Below are 21554 nucleotides of genomic sequence, written 5' to 3' on the forward strand. Positions count from 1 at the left end.
GACAGAGCAGTACACTTAGTACACTTTAAAAAGAATTTCTATATATATGAATGAAATTTACATCCATGTCTTTTCACGAATCATAGTGCACCGTTCGATCCCACAGTAGTCCAAAGCAGCCGAAGCTCCATCTCACACAGAAACCGTGATTTTTGTCCGTAAGAGCACTGTGACAAAAAGGCCATTTAAAAAAAAAAAAAAAAAATCTACAAGTTTGGTGCTCCTCTGATTTCCAAAAAAAGATCAGCCTGCAGAATGTGCTTTAAGAAAAACAAAGCGCAAAACTGTTAAAAAGTTCTCATGTCCCACTCAAATATCAAACAGAGTGGGAAGGGGAGAAAAAAAAAATCACCACAAGTACACCCAGGACATGAAAATATATATATTTTTATAATATATATAAAATGTCTTATTTATTCCAATATGTACACTTTGCACAAGATGTCTGGGGAAGGAGTTTCTCACAATGAAGCGCTGCTTCACCAGGTTACATCCAAATATTCTTGAGGAAAGAAAAAAATCAAAAAAGTGCAACCCAAAAATAAACCCAAAGACAAAAGGACGAAAAAAAGTTCATTTCTTTCCAGTACAAGCATCCTCAGGCCGACAGCGCCTCTGATTTCCACGAGTACACTTTGAGAAATCTGCAGCCCGCAGACGGTTGGTCAGGGAGAAAACTTTAATCTCAGTAGAAGTGCTGAAGCAGAGCGGGAGCCTCTTTCTCTCTAGTAGATGACCTCGTAGACGGTGGCCTTCTTGTCACCGGATCCTGTCACGATGTATTTGTCATCTGCTGAGATGTCGCAGCTCAGGACGGAGGACGACTCCTTCGACTGTGGAAAGAAAAGAAAACAGGATTACCACTGAATATTCCAAGTCATCATTTCTTTAGTGTCGGTTTTCAGGTTCTCAGTCTTGGACTCAATATTTTAACCACAAGGAGAGAAAACTATGTGATTTGTTCAGCACCATGTGGGTACACAGCTGTTTAATTCAGTCAGATTACTCATGAATTAGCTGCCCAACTGTCCTTCAGGAAGAATCGGCTGATGTCACATTAGCTCAAGGACAAAATATAAACCAGAAATCTGAACTGGAAAAGCCTCGGCTTGCATTTTAAAATTAAGAAACAAAACTAATGAGTTGTATACAAGTGCAGTGTGAGATTAAAACAATCTGAATTTAGCCATTTTTCCAGCCAAAATTATTCTAGGACCCATCGGCCTCTCTTTGCACTGCAGCTCCAGTTAAAAAGTTTGGACACACTCGCTCCTTCATGTCCAAACCTTCGACTGGAGCTGTGTGTTCGTAGTTATCCAGTTACCTGGAATATGCTGGCACCATAAGGAGTCCTCCATGCATTCAGCAGGTTGTCCTTCCCTGTGCTCACAAACCATTTACCTGCAAACACAGAACACACCTCTTTAGAGTACAATCCAATGTGTGTGTGCTGAGAGAGACACACAAACATGGTCACTGCTGTCCTTCAGTCCTGCAATAGAGCTGTGCAGAACACAGCCAACACGTGACTGTAATAACATCATCAATGGCCATAAAAACCTGAAGGGAAAAAATTGCCACTACACCAGCAATCATAAAATGCCCATAATGAAGGAGACTCGCACCACTTCCTCTTAGATAATTATTTTAATCACCCTCTGATTAATTACCCAATTGACTATTTGGCTAATGATTTAATTAGTGACAGCGCGAGCTCTGAAGCAGTGAGCTTTATTTGAATGAACTAGTTCTGTGGCGGCAGAGATATGAGACGGTGCTGTGGGGGGTCTTCGGAGACTAAATGAATATGGACATTTCTAGGAGAAGTGCAGCAGTAAAACCTCATTTGTCTCAGCCTCAAACTGGAAACCAGCTGGTCTGCCTAACAGGCACAGTGATCCTCGCTAAAAAGCATTAACAAATTTCCCTAATGATCCTGTTTGTAAAGTAACTTCTCCCATGTTCACGCGTACAGTCCTCACCCCCTGAAATTCAGACTCAGTCATGTGAGCTGCATAAGTGTCACATTTCACTTTTTACAAATAAGCTGCACTCATTAAGAGTTCATAAAAATATTCTGAAAAGCAAACAAACAGCACTTTAATCACATTCAGTCATTTCTGGATTTACACAAATGGTGGTCCTGTTTGTTTTTATAGTACAGAGAGTAGTAACCAGCTGCACAGAGACTGCAAAATCCTGGCCAGGCAGTGTGTAAAGATGTGGTTTCGAGCCCAAGCGGCTGTCAAGACAAGTTAAAGATCCGGAAAAATCCATGTTCACCACATTTAACAGGCGGCCAGGTCAGGGATGTTAGGTCAGGAGTCCAAATTCTCTCACCAGTACCCCCCAAAAAAAACCTATAGAGTAGCAGACTAACCACCAAGCGTCTCTAAATATTTCACATTTTATGCATTTGTTTAACTTTTCAGTTATGTTTTCTTAACATTGCTAATACATGTTAAAGCAAGCATTCCCAAGCTGACTTTTTTTTTTTATATACAATTCTGGTTGTTGGTACCAAAACCCCGTTATCAGCAATGGTTGCTCATTGTGAATGCAGAATCAATCTAGACCACATCTTCTCATCGACAGGTATGTGATACCTGCCACACACACAAGAAGATTACAATAGCTTAACATATTTTTGTACAAAAAACAAGCCAGTTCCTTTTTTTTTTTTATATAAATAAACTGGCTCTGTTTGGGTCCCATGATGGTTCAGTGGTGAAAACTGTCCACTTGAAGAAAGGAAGTTTGCGGTTTGAATCCAACAGTTGCCTTTTCTTTGTGGTGCTTGCGTGCTGTCCAAAGTCCTGCACGCTAGGTCATTTCTAAAGTGGATCTATGATAGCTGAGACAGGCTCCATGCCAACGTGACCCTTAACTGGATAAACCATTAAGAGAAAGGATGGAGAGCGCAGCTCACTGGTATTACTCATCCTCTCTGCTGCTATGACTACACTTGCTGCTCTACAGGTACTTATGTTAGAGTACACGTCCACTATAAGCAAAGACAAGTATAGTCACCGCATGATTAGCTTTTGTTTGTAGCACAATCATAACATTTCGCTATCATCATGTCTGTTTGCTTCATGTCTGTCCCTGCTTGCAGGTTCTGTTACACGTAGGGAAGCATTGTTGTCATCAGCTCGAGTAGCACACAATTTCATGTACATCCCTCATTTGGTCGTGCCGTCCTTCGTGTGGGAGTATAGGATTCATGCCAAAATCTGGCGCCACTCAAACATTAAACACTATAATTGCCAGATAAAAGTGAAATGAAACTTTCTTGCTCACAGGTCTGTAATATATAAACAGCTCTTCCTCTAGTACTTACCACAGTAGGCGAACTTGAGTGAAAGAACGCAGCTTTCGTGCAGGTGCAGCTGGTACTTGTCAGGCTTGGTGTGGTGGAGCACCTCCACATTGCTGCTCTCCATACCCACGGCCAGCCATTCCCCAGTGGGACAGTAGCCCAATGAGAAGATCTGCAACAAGCACAGAGCAGGATCAGCAACAACATCAAAGCAGCCAAGAATCCCCTAACCAGAATCATTAAAACAACCCTTAACTGCTACTTCTAAACTGAATGCCTAAGACATGTCAGAAAGGTTACTCAGTACTATAACTGGATGTACAGAAAAGTTTTTTTCCCCCCACTTTTTGTTACCTGTGAGGTAAAGTCATGCTGCTGGAGCTGTCGCCCTTCCCTCAAATCCCAGGAGCGGACCGTGTTATCGAGTCCTCCGGTCCACAGTTTGGTCCCGTCGTGGGAGATGTCAATACAGCTGGCTCCATCCGTGTGGCCCTGGAACTGCCTGGAACAACAAGATGCCAAAAATTAGACCAGGAACAAAGAAAGTTCTCCATGCAGGTGTCTTATGTTGACGTTTGGCCGTTTTGTTAAATGCAGTGTTTAAAACAAATCCCCTGCTCCAAAGTACTGACCTGACCAGGGTCTGGTTATGGAGGTCCCACACAGCGATGTTTCCATCGGAGCAGCAGGAAAAGCAGACCTTGGCGTCAGGGCTGATAGCCAGTGCGTAGCAAGCTGGGGCAGAGGAAGTGAGCTCAGCCTTTATGCGGGGCGTCTGTGAGGCCAGGTCCCAGATGGTCAGTGTGCTGGCCTCGCCACCCACTATTAGGGTGCGGCCATCAGGCAACAGCTTGCAGGAGCGGATGTAATTGTCTCTGTTCTGGAGCATAAACAAAGACAGGGTATCGCCCCAATCTTAATGACTGGATATAATCTGTGTGTTGTGTTTTTTTTTTTTACATGTGAAATATCTGCATAATTAGTGATTTGAAGAAGACGGTTATATTTCTGCTGAAAAGCAAAGACATCAGCGACGCACATCAGTGTATTAATTTAAGGCTTCCTTTTTTTAAACTCAAAAGCAGATTTTCTTTGACAAGTTTTCACACTGTAGCCAACTCTTGTTTCTGATACAGCGAATATGTGGATGTCAGCGTTAACAAGAGATGCAGAAAGAACGTGTGGGGCTGCAGCTGTTGGCCAGGCTCCGAGAAAGCAAGAAGACAGATCAATAGGACCGTGGGAGCTCTTGGTGGAATTAAAACAGCACCCTGATGACTTTATAAGACCCGATTGCACTCTGGACGAACCTTAAGGGTGTTGGAGGCCAGACGAGTATAACTGCATGAAGCTACAGTATCAAAATGAGAAACGGGAGGCAGTTGGGAGGAAGTAATGAGCTGGGTAATGGCAGACAGGGTTGGCCAATCAGAACATCATTACTCAGCAGGCTTTTTTTCCCCCTCCCCTTACCAAGGATTATTTCAGCACAGCAGTGAGACACTATGCTGAATTATTCACATCTGTGTCTGCTGGGATCAGGAGGAAAGCTACTGGGGGATGTGGGGTCAGGCTACATTTGATGCTTAAGAAAACTCTTAATGAAGTGACCAATCACACAGACTTCATGAAACATGAATGCATTATGTCTGTGCTCTGGTTGGAAGCCTTACAACAGCTAGTCTAATGACACGCATCTAAATCACATTTCACACTTTCTCCTCCTGAGACTTCTAACGAAATAACAAAGTTACCAGGCAGTCGAGTTGGGACACTGGGCTCTTGCTGCCTGGCTGGCTGATGTCCCAGATCTTGACACAACCCTTGCCACCGGTGTAGACGTGACGTGTGGGATTGCTGATGGTGACGGCGCACACCACTTCCCCGTGGCTGAGTGTGTTGATCTGGCGAGCGTGCCGTGGGATGCCTGGCCCTATCAGTGCATCTGGAGGGAAGGGCACGGGCTGCATCTGACCATCTGCACTTACGTGAAAAGAATAGGCTCTGCAGAACAGAGAGGAATGGAAAAGCTCATTAGAAGTTCAAGCAATCCATTAAATGCAAATCTAGTTTAAACACAAAACCTAAATACTCACGGTTTTCCTCCAGAAATGGAAGTGAGGCTGGCTGGCAGCCCAGAGGCTCTCATGTGAGGATGTGGGTCGAAGCCCGCCTGCATGAACAAAACGGCGGAACAGTTAGCAAACAACCTGCAAAGATAAATCAGGCTAAGCTAACATTCGGATTGCAGCCTTGCTTTAGGTGCTTACGCCTCGGGGAACCCTTGTACCATTGTTTCCAGGCAAATCCCTTGAAAGGCACAGACTGAGCTTCACTGCATACAGCGGAGCTTTGCACAAGGCTATAACATCCCACATGCTAATGCTAATGAAGGGCTCAGAGATTTTCAAACATGGAGATGAATTTGAGGCCAAGATTTATGTATTTTTCTCTAGTCTTTAGAATGCTAACTAGCCAACATCAAAGTAAAGGAGCTGGGCCGTCTTTCTACTTTCTCATTATGTACACACAACAAGCTGCAGCCAGCCAAGCAGAAATATTCACAATGAGTTATGGAAATGCAGAAGGAATGCTCAAGTTTCTCAAAGTCATTTTGCAAACACAACCTACTGTAGCGGCGGATAATAAATACAGCTGTTCGCGAGGGCTGCCGTTATCCAACGGGCAAATCATTATTTATTCAGATGTGTGTGATAAATCCTCATTTTCACTAATAAATGCTTTATAGAAGCTGGAATAGTTACAATTGGCGAGCGTCCGTAGGCGGCGGCGGCTGCAGCGCTCATCTGTGGGGAAATGAGACCCGGATACACGCCAGGACTCGTCAGGGATCCGTTCATCTCGTGATGACCCATCATGGCAAAGGGAGTGGCATAAGAACCGGCGATGGACAGGGGGGTACGCAGGGCTGGCGCGGCTGACGGAGAGAAAAAACAAAACAAAAACAAACAAACAAAAAAACCCAGATAAAGATAAATATAAAAACCTCATAGAAGAAAGAATCATTCATTCTGTTAGGCATCAAACAATGATTTGTTACAGTGAGCGCAGGGTTGCATTGAAAATTGCATTACATTACATGGTTAGGGGGTTAGGAATTGGGAGCAGCTTTGGGTGAGGTGTTTTTGTCAAATTTTAAAATGAACTTTAAATGTGAAGGAGATTTTTTTTCCCCTTGGTCCAATAAGACCCCAGTCAAATTCAGTTGAAATTCAAATTATTAGTTGTTATGGTGGTTGGTGCTGGGAACTATACATTTTTCCTAACAACCAGTCGGTGCTGGCTTGCCTGTGGGCCTGTATGACTGGATGTGACATTTGGATGATTTGATTACAACCCCCCCCAAAAAAACAAAAACAAACAAACAACAGTATCTTGCAGATACTCACCCAATGCCTCCATCATGCCGGACGGTTTGCCCATAGTTAGAGGCCGTAGTCCTGGAGTGGTGCTTGTTCCAGGTGTCGGCGCCTCGTTCCTCGGTGTAGGCGTGTTTGACTTCAAGCTTGGCGTAGATGACTTGTCATTCTAAAAAACAGAGATAGTCTTCAACTTTTAACCTCAGTGTGATTTGGATCCTATTACTGAAAGTTGTAAGTTCACATGTGCGTGCACATACACATGGGCACACAAACAGCATCCATACCAGAGTTCAAAATCCCCCACAGAGTCAAAAATACCCTCACTGGCAGGAAAATCCAGAGTGACAATCTGAGTGGACGGCTTGAGGTAATCCAATCTAACACTGACACTTCCATTACAGCCATGGTGTGTGTTTGTGTGTTTGGGGGTACGGATATAAACCTTTGCTTAGAAGTCAAGCTTATTAGGAGTGGCTAGACATTCAAGATGATGTCCCAAACACCTCTTATAATTAATCCAAATCCTTCAATGTTTGGCAAATGGGAGGCTGAAGAAGTGGGGGTTTAGCCTAGTGACATTATAGGTGGAGAGAGATGATGTGGATTAAAAAGCTATCCTAATCCTTAGCTTTACAAAAAACATTTCACTAACATAGCCGTGTCAGTGAACACTTCAGTATTAGAGAAAGTGGGAGTTGGAAGGAGAGAAGATGAGTTGCAGCATAAAAAGACAGAGACAGCAGTTCCCCCGCTGCTGTGTCTCTGGGTTATTTACAGCCTGAGGCCGAGGGAGAAATGACCATTTATTGGGTAAGCCATAAAGGAGATTGAGAGGGCTGAGCCATAGGGTTTGATTTCCTGAGAGTGCATCTACCCTCTGCCCTCGCAAGCCCCGCATAAGAGCTAACTGCTAAGCCTGCGTATTAGTCTTTCACACAGACATCCACTTCACTTGACAAATGCTCTTTAGTGTGTCAGTTCAGCCTCCCCTGCCCTTCCGCTGTAACCTCCTTATTTCAGCTTCTCTCTAGTCTTGCAGCATGTCACTGACACTCACATGGGCGTGGTCCTTAGCTTTAGAGGACGGCGTGCTGCCCGAAGAGGCGACAGAGGCGGGGCTGTTGGGGGCAGCATCTTTCTTCAGGACTCGTGATTTATCCAGCCCGTTTTCAGGAGGGGAGTGAGCGGGGCTAACTCGAGGGGTGGCCGGATCCTACAGAGTTAAATGAGACAGACAGAGAGCGAGACTGAGCAAACAGACTGGAGGAAAGCCACTGGCATGTACATGTAGGTCAAACAAACCGGGGCCTCATGTGCAAACACAGATAAATATACTCATGCACGTTCACATTCTCCTTCTCACACACACATGCACGCACTTCTCATTCACCTGTCACCCCCTTTTTCTTTGTATTCTTTGTCGCACTTTCTGCATGAGTGGCAAAAGAAATACAGCAAGTAAACACACACTCATCGCACACAACCAATATTTTGATAGACTTTTTGGCAATGTGGAAAGGTGTTGAGGCTTCGGCAGACAAAAGAGAGCTGTGTTTAGTTTTGTGTTCAGCCTTCACACTGAAAAATGTGACTGAGCAGCTCAGTTTAATTGCAGTCTTACCTCATTGGAGACATCCACCACCAAGTCATCACTTTTGTCTCCATCACTGTCCTGAAATGACGGAGTAACGGGTTAGCTCACTGGGACGGCAAAAATTACAGCATAAACCAAAGTGGTCCACATTCTTGACAGACCAGATGTGAAGACTGAGAATGAATGAGCTACAGGGTTATTTGCTGCACACAGAGAAAAGTTCAAAATGCTAAATGTAACACTTTGCCACAGTTTCTAATATTTACATCTTCAATGAAGTGTCTTTGGGAGAACTTTGCAACCTGGCATTAATTTTAACTAATATGAAGACAAGTCTGTGGATAGAAACAGTATGCACATAATAAACTTTGCATTTAGCGTTAAGTAAGTTTCATTACTAAGCTAACTGAATAAACTCAGGTATACCCTTCCAGGAAAACCGCAATTAGCAATTGAAAGGTAAATTTTGAAACGAAACAGGCTACAAACATCATCATTTTTTATTATTTGGACGAAAAGTAAACAAACACTCACATATCTGCTCATGCTGTCTTTGTCGTCCACTTTGCGTTTCTTGGACTCGAGACCATAGTCTGATGAGCTGCGGTGCTTCTCGCTTGCTGCCCGCAGGCTGTCTGATGGCGAAACTGAGTTATTCTGCCAACAAGAACATGCAGACAGACCACATCAGTCTCCAGTTCCCTTTTAGTCTCTTTAAAACAATAAATATCCTGAACTATATGTGCTTAGAGAGCTATGAGGACATTACGGTGTGTTGCATTATGTAGAATTGCATTTTAATAAATCTCTGAAACAATCTTTCAGCACTTTAAGCTGCTGTCTTGGCAACCCAATATTGCAAATGAATGGAGTTATCGGTTGAGTGGAGCCTGTGATGTAGAGCAAACTCTTTTCTGCCAGATTGTGCCCTTCAGCAAAGTCACTGTTTTGTAGTTTAAATGCAGCAGGTGACAAACCTTGATGAGAGGCGCATGCTACCGAGCAGTGCGTTTTCACCCAGAGAGGACTCTAGTGCCCTTTCCTTTGTCAGACTAGTAACACTATTGGGTGCAAAGCTAACTGGACAACAGTCCTAGACTGAGGAAACAGCTAGCGCATAAACACAGAGAACACCAATGGGAGAGTGGTACACAAGGTGATGAAAGAGCAGAGGCAAAGAGGAAAAAAAATTGAAGCATGCACACACACAAGAAAGCCAGAAACACGCTACCAACTCAAACTCAACAAGCCACATTCATAACAGTACTGCATAACAGTAAGTACATGCAAATAAAAACAAAACTGACCACAAAAACCAAGTCTAAGGCTGCTGCTCCTGTATGTGTGCTTATCTCTGTAATGTGACAGGTCACAGTGAAAAAACACTGACTGTAGAGTTCATGAAAATGAACTAATGTTTTTAAAAAAGAGGAAGCAAAGAAAGAGGCCACTAAGGGAACCTGGACCAGAGAGCAAAGTGAAAGAGGGTGCTGCCAGCAGAGAAAAGAGCCATGAAAGAGAGAGTGAGAAAATGAAGGGGAAAGGAAGAAAAAAAAAAAAAAAAAAAAACCAGAAAAGAAAATGAAGGCAGACAAGAGAGCAAAACAGGAAAGGAACTTGGCAAGCAATGAGAGCATAGCAGTGTGGCAATGAGTCCTCCCCACTAGTGGGAATGCTCGGACAGGCTGGCACTCTCTCAGAAGCTGCAAACAGGGTTTTTGTAGTCTGGGCGCTGGTGTGGTGGGGTGGCACTGCCAAACAGGCCAAAAGGCAGGGGGAGAAGGAGGGAGGAAGTGTAGGCGAGAACACCCTGAGGATAGCCCACACTGTTAGGTAGCTCAACAAATCCCTGCCTTCATCAGAGACAGAAAGGCCTGGTGAAAGAGGCAGTAGGGAGGTTTCTGACATATTGGCTGACTCAAAAAGAAAGAACAGCATAGAAAGGTAACAGCTTGAAAACCTAGTGAGATTAAAAACCTCCTAAATTGAGGAGAGTGTGAGGAAAAAAAGTGTGCTGGAGGAGTTAACAACATACACTTCCACTACAGTTGCCCAACCATTTACGCTAACCAAGCAGCTTTTGGCCTCCTCCTCAGGTTCAGCTGCTGCTGTGGAAGAGTTTTAATCTGGTTTGGTGCAAAGATAGACCGATAAAAATCTACTGCAGCCTGTCTGTGTATCTGAGTCTGAAGCCTTTCAAGGATTGCTTAGACTCAATAACCCTGCACTTGCCTCCAACTCCAGTATCAGATGACCTGACACAAAAGGACAGGAAGACTGTGTGCGCAAACTGGAAAAGAGAGGGAGAAGACTGTGGCGGGGAGATCAGGTAAGGTGGCGTTGGCAGCCGCTCGTCACCACATGAGAAGAGGGACGAGTTTGGGTTCCCTTCAGACATGAGTGGGTCCATTCAGGATGGTCAGTCAATGGGAACTCAATCTGGCCAAGCAGATCCAACAGAGCGTTGCACTCTGGCTAACTGAGAGCTTTAAGCTAGCCCAATAAACAAGGACCTTAACATGAGAAGGAAGAGACTGTGACGGCGAGAGACTGGAGGGTGAATCAAAAAAGCGCTGGAAAGGAATGAATGACTAAGATAAGAATACAGAGCAGAAAAATAATAGAATTAGCAAAAGAAAAGGAGACAGGTAGATAAGAGGGGATGTAAAGAGCCAGGTAGGGGACACATGCAACCAGTAAATCCTTTAAGGTGGTTAGGGATGAAGAGAAGGAGAGTCAAAGTCGCTTTTAATTGTGCTGAAATTAAAGGAGGTTGCTGACTACTAATCCTTGCTCAGTGATTGGAGTCATTTTCCACCTGGATTAGATGGCACTGGCTTATTTGGCCAGACGTAATTATTTGATTCAGTCAGCTTATACCCCTGTGACTACAGCAGTGTGTGTGTGTGTGTCCGCACATGAGTTTCTATTGAACAAAGGGCTGTCGTCTATGTAAAGACACCTAATCACCAAACACAGTAAGCAAGAGAGCGACACACAGGAGACGGAGAGTCAACGTACCGTGCTCGACTCGCGTTCTTTCAGAGGAATGGCCAGGGGCGAGTGAAAAGATGAGGGGCCAGGAGAGAGAAAAGCAAAACACAAATTAGTATGGGTGTCACCAGGATTACTCATATCAGCAACTCAGCAGTATTGATTTTGATACCACTTGGAAGACATGTTTAATTTTCATATTTAAGATCAACAATTATTAACCTGATACCTCAATTGCTGATATGTTAATGGCTTTTAAAGCCTTAATACTAATGGTAAAGGAATGATTACAACTTATGTTGTCTTGTGTCAGAATAAACTATTTTCATGCTGACACAATCAAGGGATTGACAAGAAAAACATCTAAAATCTAATATAAAATTTTTTTTGTCACACAAGCATTTGGTACAAAAACATTTAAAAACCTATATTGATGTGTTTCACTGATTAATATATTTGGCTGGAGAAAGCAGTGCTTGGCAGCTACAGTTAGCCATCATCCCTAAAATGCCATAGGCAGCGTGTTTGTGTGTGGCAGGCTTTGCTCCTCACCTCGGTGCTCCAGGTCGTGGTGGTTCTTCTCATCCTTCACAGGCAGGTGGGCTTGGCTGCCAAGAGCGCCTAGAGCCAGCAGGCCGGAGCCAGCGCCCGTCACGGGGGGGATGCCGGGCGGCTGCAGGCCTGAAGGGTGAGGGGGCAGTTGGACCGGGGGACCGTGGGCAGCGTGAGAGAGGTGCTGAGCCTGAAGCTGCTGCTGCTGCAAACAAACGCAGAGAGACGAGAGACACGACAGAGGACAAGTGGGTCGGCTGGGAAGTGGATCCATGAATGAGCACACTCTGCTGCATTAGAGCTGGCTTTGACGACATTCAGTTGAAAGCCAAACAGTTTATGCGTAATAGCTGCCTGCAAGTCTCCGCCAACATGTGGATCCAGCTCCACCAGGAAATAGTGTGAAATACCAATCACTACTTCCCAGAAAAACTGACAGGTGTTTGAGTATAAAGATATTCAATTTAAATTCCTATTAAAGAAAGCAAATCAGAACAAGGAGGAGCTGCAGCCACATGATATTTACCATTTGAGGCTTGAGCAACACTTGAATTACAAACTGCCCCAAAAAGGCTGTTTCACCAGCGATGTAAAAGTTAGCAAACCCGTGCAGAGTTTGCACACAGATGACTCATAATGTTCCTCCTCTGAAAGGACCCCGACCTCACGTTTGTTCTACACGTCTGGTTCTCTTTAAAAATCACGCTCTGCACTCATTACCACACTGATACGCTTATCACTGCAAGCTTTACAAATTGCTCATTGTTTTGGTACGTGACCTTTATCTGACAACTGTGTTTGACTCAATAACACGTCACCTGTGGTCGCCAAAAACGATACAACGCTTTTGTTCACTCCCAAACCGCTGTGCTTCAATCATAGCTGGGACAGTTTATATATAAAAAAAAAAAAAAAAAAAAATCAATAGGTCTACACTTGAAAACCTCAAAACCTTTCAACACTCTGGAAAACCAAGCAAGCATGCACTCCTTCAGCAAAATGCTGTTAAGCAGAGACGGCAGAGAACACACACGGCTCCCATGACGCCCTGAATGTGTCTGTGAGAGAAGCAACCAGAGAGGAGAGAGAGTAGATAGACAGGAGTTAAATAGCCACTCAGGCAAGAGGGAAGCAAGTGCTTTAAAACAAGGTTAAATAACACTTAGCACATCCATCAACTGCCTCTCCAAAAAGGGAGAAAAAAAAAAAAAAAAAAAAAAAACATGATTGCTATTCTGCTTGCTAGACAGAACTTCAATAAGCTCATCCATACATTCATTACATAAAATGGAGAAACTAGACAAGGGTATATCTAGTGACTTCCCACATTTAAAGGCTTATTTAGCAGTTGGCCATTATTCAGTCAGCTCATTATGCCGAGCTGGACCTGAAATCGCACAATGGATATAAGCAACTGAGGGGTGGCATTGTTAATCGATATTGTACTGCTTTGCCGAGCAGCCTATTTGTTGTGAAAAAAGGGAAAAAGTGAGAAGGGGGAAAAGAAAAAACGAGAGAGAGAGGAAGGGGCAGCCAGAACAAGAAAAGGAGGGAGAGGCAGAATCAGAAAATAACAAGAGAATGAAAGAGAGTGAGCGAGGGATTGAGGCAGGGACGTCCCTATTGAGTGTGCCTAATGAGGAAAAGCGTGCAGGGATCATTATCAAGAAGCCTCATTAGCGAGCTATGGCTGAGGAGGAGGAGGAGAGACGAGGGAAGGGAGTCGTGAGGTGCAGAGAGCGAGAGAGAAGAGAGAAAAAAAAAAAGAGGGGGAAAAAAAAATTTCAGAAAATAAATTGCCTCCAATTCAATATTCATGGATAAAGAGCTGGCTTCCTTTCACACTTATCTTTTTTCATTATGTGTAAATGCCGCAGCAGCTCAGGCAACTTCCACAGGAAACAGGCAATTAAAGTTAACTAGGCGAAGCTGGCTCCCTGCAGAACAGTACTGTCAGGTGGAACAAGCATCAACAGCACCAGCACAAACCAGCTGGCACCCTGGCTTAATAAGTCTGGCAATGATCGCCACATTACCCACTTATTCTGTGCTTTACAACAGTTTCGAGCTCATCGTATCTTCTTCGGTCGTCACAACAAAGACTCTAAGATTTGGATTACAACCTATGTTTGAAGCAGAATACAGCAGTGGAAGAACGGGGGTAACATTTCTGAGGTTAGTCGTCAAATAAAGAGATAACGTTCTGTCAAATGCACAACACCAGAGTCGGGCAGAGTAGAGGCCAAAAATAACCTGACACGCCCCAAGCTGTCCTTTGTCTCCAAAAGGCATCATTCCCCTTCACAAAAAAACAGACATTTCATTGCAAGCTAATCATTCAAAACCCTCCTCTCAACACTGACCGTGAAGGCTGGGTAGACGCCACGAGGCGGGTGCAGGTGCTGGGTCAGAGGAGAGAGCAGAGATTCAGAGGTAGGGCTGCACCTGATGGCTATTTTTAATACAATCATTTATTTTTCCTCATTAAATCGACAAAAAGCCCCAAGTGATGAATTCAAATCGGATGAAGACATCACCGGCTTTTGTGAGATGTTAAGTCAAAGCATGTGTAAATTTGGACACTGTAGTCACACTATGTAAATGTAGACACTCTTACTCTGTAATAAAAGACATACGCATAGCCAAATAAAACATGCAAAGGAGAGGAGATCGCTGTTACTGGAGTGACAACAGCAAAACTTGACGCTATGAAGGTTTATGTCGTGTTCTGCGGATTAGCATTTACATGATACGTGATAAGGAGCACACCGGCTGTAACTGACTTGTTAACCATTATCCCAACTACAATCTCGCCCTGTGTCAAATTCATGGAAATGAGGGTAGGAACATGGAAATGAGTCTGCACCTCTGACACTTGTCAAATCAGACTCAATCATACGCTGCTTCTGGCCAAAAACTCATGCAAAATAGGGGAGAGACCAGTAGAGACCAGCCTTATGATGCTGTAAAAATTATGCTAATCTAATTATTTTTAGCCCTTTTATTTAGGAACGACTTTTAATAAACTACACTACCAAACCAGCTAGAAAATTGACCGATCAGCTTTCCTACGGCATAACAGATTTGTTTTTATGAGTGAGGCCCACATTGAAAGAAAAACTGTTTTTGGCCTCAGTCACTAACAGCTATTAAGAGGAGGGTGGGGTGGTTCTGTTACGTACTCCATACAGTATGTGTGTATGGATTCTTTACAGTCAGGTTGTCTTTACATGACAACCTGACAGTACAGCAGGTGGTGCCTGCAGGGCAAATCTCTAACTTATGCATGTCTCAAATGCACTTTCTGATCCAACTGAGGTGAACACTCCCTGAGTTTGATGCTCCGAGTGTTTCTGAGGCTCTAATGTTGAGACGCTAGAGCATCACTGCCTCACCCACCCTGTGGGGGCATGGAGATTGATCACCTACCATCTTTTCAACCCTATAATTAAGCCTGTTTTCCTGAGTGTATTATTGTGTGTGTGTGTGTGTGTGTGTTTCAGGCTAGCCCTGCCTATCTTTAATGAAGGCAGGGTCAACTCCTGTTGTGGAAAGGACTTCGTTGGGAAAACCCCCCCAAAAAAAACATAGAAGCGCCAATAGTGGATAATTACCCTCGGCTCCTGGCTCATTAAACTAAACCGAATTTTAAAATCCGCTGCTCAGTCGACAGCCTCCGATCACCATGTAACCTGACTATCAAAACCAAATACGCATGTATGTTTTTAAGAAAAGCAAATGCAAGATCCGGGCAGTGCACAGGCTATATTTCAGAGTGGATTTTTTGGGGAAAGAGTTTCCCTGTACTGTCTGCTAGATTTAAACATCTGGGATTTTTATTTGATTTTTTTAAAGAAATAAGCTCCAACTGTTAAGTTAACCAATGTGATTTATTCGCCTACTGTTCATATTAACAGCTTTACAAATAAACAATTTAGTTCTGCTTACTTTTTTAAAGAATTAAAAGCAAAACATTGTTGCAGCTTGTCCCAATCATTTGCTCCATTAAATATTGGATTGTAACAAATAACGCCTGAAATGAAAACTTTATTTATTGTCATCATAATTCAAACAAACAAACAAACTTGTTGCACTTTTTACCCATAGCAACAACATAAATAGCTAAATTAAGCTTGTTAAATGACATGACTTAATTATAGAAGCTGTGGCAACCATCAGGGAACAATGTAGTAAACAGTAGGGAGGAAAAAAAGATGTTCCTGTTCTCCCTATTCTTCCACAACTGCCGAAATCTTTTATCCACTACACCTTTCAAATGCTTAGTACCTGCTAAGTTCATGCTGCTGTAATCTCTGTTGTAATCACAATGGCTTGTCCTGACCTGACCACTCTTAATTCCTCGAGCTATTGGGTCAGAGGTAGGGGTAAGCCTGTTGGCTGGGTCCTTTTATCTAATTAAAGTGCAGCCAAAGTGAAATCTGAGAAACACCATGATCTGATCTCCCAGTCTGGACTGTGTTACTATATATCAGATGTTCTTTGACTCTGGCTGAGAGGAGGAAAATCAGAGCGGAGCTGCAACCTGGGTGCTGACGGGTCATGGTTAACCAACAATCAGAAATTACAGCAAAAAAAACAAAAACGCCATACTGACAGCACATTGCAAACATTGTCAACTCAAATAAAAACATAATAAACCACTTGAGACCAGGGCAAGTCTGTACAAGTGAAGAGGACATGATGTTACTAGTTTGCATTCAGTCTATAAACTCAAATGCCACAGACGGGTGAAAGAAAATTGCTGCAGATTAATATGCTAAGCTACTTTTATCCCCTTTTCACCCCCATTTCCCCTGTGAATCTATTGCCCTTTTCCCCGGTTATTCTTGACATGCGACACTTCGGCCAAAGCTTAGAAAGGTCAAATACACCCGTGAGCAAAATGTAGCACGCTTCAATAATCTACATATCTCTATCTGAATGCTGGTCCTCCTTCACGTATGCAGTTTTGCCTCTGGTCTCGGGTCAAATGAAGGAAGAAGAGGGGATATACACACAGTCAGAGGCAGATTGGGAAGTCCACGTACCCCGATGATAGCATTCAGCTCAGTCATTGTCACCTGCTTGGCCCGTTCAACAGCCTGAGCCACCTGCTGTTGATGCTGCAGGACACATAAACAAAGATTAGATCACTGATGGAGAAGAATAGTTCCCGCCTGATGGTTCATCTAGACAAGTAGACACTTAAGCTTGGGGGGGGCCTCCATAATGCACGATAGTCATTTAATGGCACTTATCGTCAATAAAACAACACATCAATGTACTACATAGCACTCAACATAATAGGAGAATCTTCTACTAGGTAAAACAAGACATAAAAAAATACTCTGTATTGTATGTGTTATATGTATTATAGAAATGCAGGTCAGAGTGAATCAAAGGAACACTGAAACTGAAATCTATTGTCTGGAGGTTTGCCGCTTGAGGCGTTTGAAGGTTTGCTTTCATTTCATTTCCTTGCGCATTAATTCTCATCTCAGTTTTCCAGGAAAGCCAGTTCCTTCAGAAGAACTGATTTATGTGTTTATGTTTGACTATTTGCTCAATGTTGACAGGATGAGCTCGAAAAGGGGCGATATTTTTAGAAGTGGTCAGTAGTTGTTTGACGTTTGAGTCAAATACATTATTTAGTGGGCTAAAACTGTCAATTTAAAAAAAGAAGGGGGGGGAAAAAAAGGGTTTCCTCATTGTTATGTGCAGTGAATCATCTGTTGTTCCCCAGAGATTATCTGCACAATAGTCATCGTCACAACTACAGTAACAGCAGAATGTGAAACAAATGAGTCTCAGTCTCATCCCTGAAATGCTGCTGGCTGGGTTGACACTCACCTCTTGTGACAAGAATGGCATGATCTGAGCCAGAATTGCATTGAGGCGCTTGGCAATCTCAGTCTGTAGGAGAAGAGACAGAAATGATTAGAATGACATCCTTCCAGCATACTGCATGCCTCAGACAACAGAATAGCCAATAATAGCACTAAATGTTGCAGTGTCCATCCGGACACACCATGTATTTCTTAACTAAACTGGGACCGCCTTAGAACAAATTTGCTTCCCCCTTTCTCCTGCCTCCATTAAGCTCAGGCCTTATTTCATTAAGGCCTGAAATATGCTAATACCATCTGGCTGGAGAAACCCTAATGAGGTCCATACTTCATAATTACGGCCCATACAGAGGGGGGTAGGGCGTGCTGAAGCAGACAGGTTAACTCTGGCCCTATCTATCAGAGGCATCTTTGGTATCGACCACAGAATATTAGCTGGCAGAGTAAGCTGATACTGGAGGGCTCACCATACATGGAGCACTTTACAGTGCTGCATTTGGTCAAATGGATATGCTGTGCTGCCCGCCTACCGCACTTGAAGGTCCCTAGACATTTTGCCCAAGCCCATTTCCTTTTTTTTTTTGAATCTGCACTTTCCATAGAAAGAGATGAGGAAGATGCATAGGAGAGGAACACAAAAGTAGAAAGCAGAATAAAAGAGAAGTGGTGGGGTATGTGTGGGGGTGATGAATGGTGAAGTGAAACCCTCTGATGTGACACTAAGGTAATGTGGTTTGACTGGACCGGGGGAGGTGAACTAATTGATTCTGAGAGATTAGGGGTGGAGGCCCAGCAGGTGTGTGTGGGCTGAAGAGGTCCTTCCCGCCGTTTTATACGATGCTGCACTTCACTCATTTTCTCCCTTAACCTTGTTTGACTGTGAAAGGGGGGGGAGGGAGGAGGTGCCAGTAGCTTTCTGCACAGCCTCTGAGGAGGGGGGAGAAACGAGAAAAGAGGGAGAGAAGAGGAGGAGAGAGACCTTTGCTGGCCTGTCAGGAATTATCTCACAACCCCCGTCTGACCTCAGACGCACTGTGCTTTCTCCCCTCCTTCCTCCTCCAAACGCTTCTTCGCACCCCTTCACGCTAATCTCCACTACTCTCTCTGCCCTCCCTCCTTCCTCTTCCTCTCATCTCCCCCCTCTTCTGTTGCTGGGGCAACACTATCTGGCACGGCTGATCGTTATGTAAATTGGGCTGGGGCTCTGACCAGAACAGCCTGTAAAATCATATTAGGCGCAGCACAGAGGCAGGTCATTAAATTGAATTTTCGGCCTGTCGATCGGATCAGCACGGGAAATTAATGAGGGATAACTGGGAGACTGGAAATGGGGGTGGTGATGGTGGTGGGGTTCTTCGGAGACTCATAAACCATCATCATTAGCGGAGGCTGGATACAATGACACATGGGTAGGGTGAGAGTGTTTCAGTATCACACCACTTCTCTGGAAATGGCTGCAAAGGGAGCAACATGGGGCCTGTAGAAACGGCGTTGTGCTGATACACTCGGCTATTAGAGCAACCACCATACAAACCCTCCCTCACGCAGAAAGGCATCCATTTGTTCGGTGCAAATCACCACTTCAGAGCCACCACTTTTAAGCCAAAAAAATAAATAAATAAAATTCACTGAATTCAGGTGCACCTTTGCTTTTTTTGAGTTGTTTAGTACTGTGCTAAAAAACACAGATTTCTCTCAACAATTCATTCTGAAACATGAGCTGAAGCACCAGGTGCTTGGAGAGCTGAGCTACTTAAATATTCCCAAAACCCATGGCTTCCTCTGAAATACCCCCCACCCCACCCCTCCTCGACTTTAAATATTACTTTGGAGCCAGGAAATAAAACAATGGAGCAGACTTCCTTTGCATCCATTTCTGTTGTACTTTCTGGGCCCAATTTATTGCAGTGTCACACAGGACCGTCGATTTAAGAGATCATGAGGGCAAACACGGCTCGCATGTCAACCTGTGACTGTAAACCCCTCAACCGAATCGCTGATGCTGCCAGCTACATCTCATCCTTCCGTGTCGTATTTAGTCACTCAGCTCTGTTCAGACAGAGTTCATGCGTTAAGGAGAGCAAAACAGGCAGATGGCATATCTGCACGTCTTTTTGACAGCCAGCCATTCTGAAGGGTTAAAATAAAAAAACAACAACAACAACAACAAAAAAAACAAAAAAAAACCTGCACACATTGATAACAAATCCAATGACTTGCAGCGCTCGTAACGACTCCCACTTTACTTTGCAGGCACTATTTTCCACAGTGCTTTTAGTGGCAGAGATGGGCACTGGAAAGAGTTTACTGTCACTTAAAGCCACTGAAAACAGAAGCCTTTGAGCCGGCAGAAGCTTTTCACTGCAGCTCCACAATTACAGGTACTCAGGGTTGTCTAGTAGCACCAGAGTTTGGAGAGGCTCTCACTCTCTCTCTCTCTCTCTCTCTCCATTGCCTGCCCCCCCCCCGGTCAATGGTGCGTTGAAAGCCATTTGGCTGTTTGTCGCTCCAGGCATTAGCCCCCGAGTGGAGAGCTGAGTCTCTGACGAGGATTCAATTGGTGAGGAAAACAAGTGGCATATGATGGTGGGGGGTGGGGGGCGCAGAGATGGCTGTTTGGGAATTATCTTCTCAGCCAGAGCAGAGAAAGAAAGAGGCACTTAGAGGTATCTTGTTCATTACAAATGCATGAAGAATATTTTGCATGTGCATGTCATTCTATTTTGAGCTCACACACACACACACACACACACACTTTTCTGCAGGGGGAGCATATGGAAACAGGTTGTTTTCCAACAGATTACATCTGATTTTGTTAACGCTCAAATCATCAAATACACAACATTTTTTTATGCTTCTTATTTCTGAATTATGTAGTTTACATGTACACACATATTCATGACAGGCCTGTCATCAGCTGGTTTTAGCGAGCGCGCACACACTCATTGTGTAATACTGTTCTTCCAGTCCTTCTAGCCTGGCTATCAAAATAAAGCAGGTCTCTCAGCCTCCGGTAACCTCGTCAAGCTCCCTTGAGACACACACAAACACACACACAGTGTGTGTGTGTTCTCATAGTCAGTTTGTTTTGGCTTTGAGAAAGATCGGCCATCATCACCTTGGCAAACAATTCCAGGAATCCTGTATAAATTATTCATTTGCATAAGCTCTCCCGTCTCCCTCCCTCTGCTCCTCCTTTCACCCTCTTCCTCCAGGAAACGGACTTCACTCTCCTTGACAAAGCACTTTCTCTGTTTCCCTCATTCATTCAACAAGTGAGGAAATGGATATGTGGAGCAAATTCACAAAATGGCTACCCAAGGTGCAACTAAGTTAAGCAGCACAGTAGAAAAATAGAGGAATTTATTCATCAGGCTTTCTAATCATGTGGCACTCACTTTGCCAAAGAGAGAACATTTGAGAGAGAGAAAAAAAAAAAAGAATAAAAAAAATCAAAATGTAGGCAAGCGTACGAGAGATAAACAGGGACCACAACAGAGAACAGAGGGAGCGAAAAAAAAACAGAAAAAAAAAAAAAAAAACACAAAGCATCCCCCACCACAAAGTCAGCAGGGCACGATGCTGAGGCAGCCTAATGAGCTGCGCTAATTAAAATCACTTATTGACAGCAAGCGAGGGTGATTACCTCCACCCTGCACTCTTTGCCATCATAAGAGACACTGTCAAAACAAATTACCCCCTGGCAGACGCACAGATCCCTTTCATAGCAACTATTCAGCTCGGCGGCAGCAGTAGGGGAAACTGTATCTGCGGGAACTTGAATTGCAGTGTTTGTGTGTAAAGACACAACTGGTGCTACCATGTAAGGGATGGGGAGTAGATATTTATGTGCGCCCCGTGTTTAT

General features: G+C 43.9%; 1 protein-coding gene across 12 annotated transcripts in view; it reads right to left on the minus strand.

The window, feature by feature from the left end:
• Positions 1 to 369: 369 nt before the first annotated feature.
• LOC113019343 (transducin-like enhancer protein 3-B) overlaps positions 370 to 21554 on the minus strand; it is a 37722-nt gene continuing 16537 nt past the window's right edge. For 2 of the 12 annotated variants that reach the window (XM_026162997.1, XM_026162988.1), the window contains exons 6-22: positions 17693 to 17755; positions 16861 to 16965; positions 14206 to 14244; positions 11843 to 12047; positions 11318 to 11376; positions 8831 to 8953; positions 8324 to 8374; positions 7760 to 7915; positions 6730 to 6868; positions 6085 to 6257; positions 5416 to 5492; positions 5074 to 5323; positions 3952 to 4199; positions 3674 to 3821; positions 3341 to 3491; positions 1325 to 1401; positions 370 to 833 (exon numbers count right to left, since the gene is read on the minus strand). In XM_026162997.1, the coding sequence (XP_026018782.1) occupies positions 726 to 833; positions 1325 to 1401; positions 3341 to 3491; positions 3674 to 3821; positions 3952 to 4199; positions 5074 to 5323; positions 5416 to 5492; positions 6085 to 6257; positions 6730 to 6868; positions 7760 to 7915; positions 8324 to 8374; positions 8831 to 8953; positions 11318 to 11376; positions 11843 to 12047; positions 14206 to 14244; positions 16861 to 16965; positions 17693 to 17755 (2172 nt within the window). In that variant the 3' untranslated portion in view covers positions 370 to 725. The remainder of the gene's footprint in view (positions 834 to 1324; positions 1402 to 3340; positions 3492 to 3673; positions 3822 to 3951; positions 4200 to 5073; positions 5324 to 5415; positions 5493 to 6084; positions 6258 to 6729; positions 6869 to 7759; positions 7916 to 8323; positions 8375 to 8830; positions 8954 to 11317; positions 11377 to 11842; positions 12048 to 14205; positions 14245 to 16860; positions 16966 to 17692; positions 17756 to 21554) is intronic. The other 10 variants (XM_026163023.1, XM_026163014.1, XM_026163005.1 and 7 more) reach the window with 10 other exon arrangements.

Source organism: Astatotilapia calliptera, chromosome 1 (genome assembly GCF_900246225.1).
Source record: "Astatotilapia calliptera chromosome 1, fAstCal1.2, whole genome shotgun sequence".
In the NCBI taxonomy this organism is placed as follows: domain Eukaryota; kingdom Metazoa; phylum Chordata; class Actinopteri; order Cichliformes; family Cichlidae; genus Astatotilapia; species Astatotilapia calliptera.